Below are 5,144 nucleotides of genomic sequence, written 5' to 3' on the forward strand. Positions count from 1 at the left end.
TCGCAATCCCTGCATTAACACCGAACCAAACGCTCTCTTTGGACACGGTTAATGTGAATAAACGTCATCATTCATACAATCAGTTGAATTTGACATTTTCTTATTCAAGTTATTTCGTTCATTTCAAGCATCAGAAAACATAAATCAGCAACTATTGTTTAACAAGGAGCTTGAATATTGTTCAAGTATTGTTCAACTATTGTTCAAGCATAAATCAACAACTATTATTCAAGAAAACATAAATCAGCAACTATTGTTCAACTATTGTTCAAGCATCAGAAAACATAAATAAGCTTCATAGATACATAAGCTTCATAAGAGTAGCATACAAATTACAAACCACAAGGAGCTCGAATATTGTTCAACAACTACTACAACATTTACACCGGAAATACTTCTTCAAGAATCTTCTTGAAAACAACACACAACAAGTGAAATATTGCAAGAAACAATCATCTTCGTCATGCAGAAACTTGGGGGGGGGCATAAGAGTAATCTCATCATTGGAAAGCACCCCGAATTTCACCTGTAAAATGTACAAAAAGGAAATGTAGATGAAACATAAGCTAATTATCACAATCTATAAACTACTTATTTATATATAGCAGTTAGATGCACTTTGGAACGATGAAATAAATACAGCACAGGGCAGAATAGCTGGAGATGGCATAGATCTCATAGATATTTGTGGACTCATCATTACATCATTAGATCAACCACATCATCAGATATTGTGCATGATATAAGACAAATTCAAACTTGAAAAAAGATAAACATATAAGAAATTCACAAAAAAGCTACATATGAAAAATAAAGTAATTGTACCTTGGCAAGTTGACTTTACAGCTAGTTCTATAATGCCCGAGTTCACCACATCTGCTACATATACGCTTCTTCCTCTCTTTATTTTGTTGTGCTTGTTCTAAACCTGACTGAATTCTAGTAGCATTGCGTGGACGACCTTTAGTCCTTGCAGATTTTTTAGGATCACGAACTGTAATCTGAGGAATGTGCTCAATTGTATGTGAAATGGGTGCGCAAATCTGAGGAATATCTTCTGTTTCTCTAACTTCTTCTTCAAATGCTTCTATGAATTTTGTTAACACATTGTCTAATTTCTGCATCCTCTCTTCTGAATCAAATGCAAGCTCGAGCGCATTATTGAATTTTGCTCTTAAAGCCCAAGATTTCAACAAATTAATCTTCTCTTCACAGCTTGTGATGTTTCTTCCAAATACAATATTGCCAACCCCAATGTTACGATGTCTAGCATGTATAGTCCAACGGTGTAGGATGTAATGGTCGGGTAATGAAGAAATTTGGCTAGCCATCATTAGCGACAATATATGTCTACATACAACACCATTAGTTTCAAACAAAGCACAAGTACAAATAAATTGTATCTTACTGGATTGGTCATAAGTAACCAGCTCCCCTTTTGATCTATCTGCAAACTTACAAATCTTGTATTCAACAATGTCCCCATCTTTTCTCAATTCTTCACAAAACTCTGTTGTAAATCCTAGTTTGGAACACATCAAACATTGTGCGGGTATACATTTCTCCAGCTTGTACCTCAATCGGATGTCCAAGGAGCATGATAGGTTTTGTGTTAAGACTCTTAAAATCTTCATGGGCTTCACTTAAGCGACGATGAGTTAATGCTTTTTCATATTATAGAACAAACTCGTGTAATTGAGTCTGTGAGTTAACATACCCATCAAAAAATATATTTATACTTTCACTTCTTTGGCTCGATCTTATTCCAGCAAAAAAAGTATCTTTCAAATAACATGACACCCAATGTTCTCGATATTTGTAAACAGTTTGCAACCATCCATCCTCTTCTTCATTTATATCAAACTTCTCCTTCATCTCTAGCCAATATCCTTCACACTGTTCTATTGAAGAACTATTACACTATAAGCCCCAATACATTTGAAACTGTTCACCGTAATGAGAAACCAAAGTAGGCAAATGATCAGTAATATGCTTTTGCATGTGCCAAAATCAATAACGATGTCTTGTCATTGGAAACACAGAGTGAATAGCATTGCACATGGCTCTATCCTGATCTGTTATAATAGCACCTGGTTCAACCCCATGCATGCATTTAAGCCATTCTTCAAATAACCACACAAATGTATCTTCTTGTTCATCAGCTAATAATGCACAACCAAGTAAAGTGGACTGCCTATGATGATTCACACTAGTAAATGGAGCAAATGGAAGACTGAACTTATTAGTTTTGTATGTCACATCAAACACAACAACATCACTAAATTGCAAATAAGACGCTCTTGATCTTCCGTCAGCCCAGAAAACACTCCTCATTTGTCCACTACTTTCCACTTCTATTGCAAAATAGAATTCTGGATCATTTGCTGTCATACTCTGAAAATGTTTTATGATAGATATGCATTCATGGCCAATATTGTTGACTCTTTGGTATCTGATGTGATCAATACACTGTTGTGGTGTCACTAATTCGCCTTCTCTTCCAGTGGTTGCGTTAATGACGCGAGAAATAGTGGATGGAGGCATACCTTCTTCTTGCAAACTCTCAATAAGTTTTTTACAACTTTGAAGTTTATGGAATTGTTGGTGTGATCTGTGCAACTTTGCTTTGTCTGGACTACTCAACACATGATTTGTATGTTCTTCAACAAACCCCGTGACCTCCCACGATTTGTCCTCCAACACTTTAACTCTCATTATTGCCTTACATCCTACTCGGGTCTCTCGCCGAAAAGGCATCTCCATCTTATCTCTATTAGATCTATAGCCCTCCTTATCACAAACAAACTTTCTGTCTATGCTCTTCCGTATTCCAAAACCCATCAACAATGCATAATGGTTATAATAGTTATAAGCTTCTTCATAAGTATTAAATTTCATTCCGAGTAGTGGCTTAGGAGCATTTTCTGTACTGGCAGAAATTTCAATTCCACTAGCACTTGATTCTCCCATTTCGAACACTTTTTTGCTGTAAAAGAGATGCATGGATTCATCAAGAAAAATACATGAATTTACACAAAATTATTTAGTTTTATGGCTATAATGCATGCAAACGAACTGTTATCATGATTGACTCATGTAATTTTTAACTGTTATCATGATTGACTCATGTAATTTTTCTATATAGTGTATTGCAAACTTTTTGCTGGCTTATTAATTTATACAAATACAACTTCTTATAAAAGTTTCTCTCTTAAAGTTATAAATCCTAGCACTTCCTACTCCGGCCATGTTGTTCTTTCTTCCCCTCTTCTCTTCTCTTACGAAAATAATTAAAGAGAATTCATAAGTCTAGAAACTTAAACCAATTAATCAAACTCCTTAATAGACACAACCAAACCCTACCAAAACCAAACGGCAGCCTAAATTTAGTTTGGATCCATTGAAAGTCTAGAAACTTCTCATGCATGAACTGAAAATTAACGGTCATTAATTAGCTCCAAGGTTCTACGCAAAACCCATTTTTGCTATAAACTGGGGCTCGATTACGGAACCCTCGCCTTGACCCGAAATCCTTATCTAAACTAGAGACGTAAAGGCCCAATCTGCTCTTGATGAATGGAAAATTAATGGGCGATGTACTGATGAACGGAAAATTGGAGAGAAAATAGGAAATGACCTACATTGGCGGGGGAGGAGCTCGTGGAGGAGAGATTCGTGGATCTCGTGGAGCTGGACTGGATCGCGAGGGAAGAGCGCTGCTCGATCGCGACGGAGAGGGAGCGGAGAGGGAGCGGAGAGGTGGCGGTGCGCTGCTAGGTCTGGGGTCACCCGCGACGGAGAGGGAGCGGAGAGGAATCGTGGCGGCTCTTTTAGTCTTCGAATGTCGGGGATCTGAGAGAGATCGACCTGAGAGAGATCGACGAAATGGTGGGATTTGGGGGGAGATTTGGGGCTCTTTTAGTGGACTTGAGGATCTGAGCTTGGGGGAGGAAGAGGACTTGAGGATCTGAGCTTGGGGGAGGAAGAGGAATTGGGGATCTGAGCTTTTTAGATGAGATGCATGTGTAATGTACGTGGTTGAATATCATGATTATTTAAATTGATAAAAATAGAATAAAAGAAAACAAAGTTCTTTGTGGGATTGATCATCAACTTAATAATTTATCTCTCAAATAAAATATTGTCATTGTTTCCTTCAACCCAGACTGTGGCCACGTGATCTACTATTTGTGAGTTATAAAAAAGAAAACAAAGTTCTTCGATCGTGTCTTTAAGAATTGATCATTCATTAGTAGTCATACCCCTAAATAAAGTCATACACAGGGTCGTGATATTATATAAGAAAAAAGAGTGATTTTATAATTTTTTGCTTACACAGAGTCATGACATTTTATTTTTTTATCTTCCATGAAGAATGTTTCTTTGATTGGAACAAAGTTGTTCAATATATTCTTTAGGTGGATTCAGTCGGTGCTTCTTTGATAAATATAACTTATGTTAGTGTTAATTGAGGTGATTCATGGACGTTCTGAATTCCATTTGAAATGAAAATTGTTTGATTCTTTTGAAGGGTATTGTTTTCAGCGAAAGTTGACTCCATTGTCGATTCCATTAAAACTTTGACGTGTTTACAGGAAATTATAATGAAAATAAACGAAAATACAACTCTCGAGAAAATAACACAGAAATTGTTTATCAACTCCTGCTTTGTGGGACTTTACCTGTGTCGGGAGTGCTTTGGCTCGTTGACCACCGATTCACAGATCGTGAGGGTGTTTGGGGATCTTTCCTTCGTCCGGGAGTGCTTTGGCTCGTTGACCACCGATTCACAGATCGTGAGGGTGTTTGGGGATCTTTCCTTCGTCTATCGAAGTAAAGATTTGAAAGCGAATATCTTATCGATGTAAGATGTTCACTCTTCCAAAGATCAAGTCTGAGCTTAGATCTCTAGGAATCACCAAATGATGCTTGTCAAAGGGTGAAAATTCTCTCTTTCTTCCTTAAAATCAACAAAAGCTCAAGTCTCTTCTGGTCCAAAATGCTCTCCCTTCTTTATTTCGTGTCTAGGGAGGTATTTATAGGGGTAGGAGTGCACAACAGTTGAAACGGGGGTGAAACAACTGACCAAGTAACTGCTCTTTGGCCGCGACAGCCAACACTGCCGCGGCTATTGGCGCGGCAGC

At 37.6% G+C, this 5,144-nt stretch overlaps 1 protein-coding gene across 1 annotated transcript; it reads right to left on the reverse strand.

The window, feature by feature from the left end:
* LOC109834870 (protein FAR1-RELATED SEQUENCE 5-like) lies at positions 2,011-2,970 on the reverse strand. Its single transcript, XM_020402887.1, has one exon. It carries the CDS (start codon positions 2,968-2,970, stop codon positions 2,011-2,013), a length of 960 nt encoding a protein of 319 aa, XP_020258476.1.

Source organism: Asparagus officinalis, chromosome 3 (genome assembly GCF_001876935.1).
Source record: "Asparagus officinalis chromosome 3, Aspof.V1, whole genome shotgun sequence".
Lineage (NCBI taxonomy): Eukaryota > Viridiplantae > Streptophyta > Magnoliopsida > Asparagales > Asparagaceae > Asparagus > Asparagus officinalis.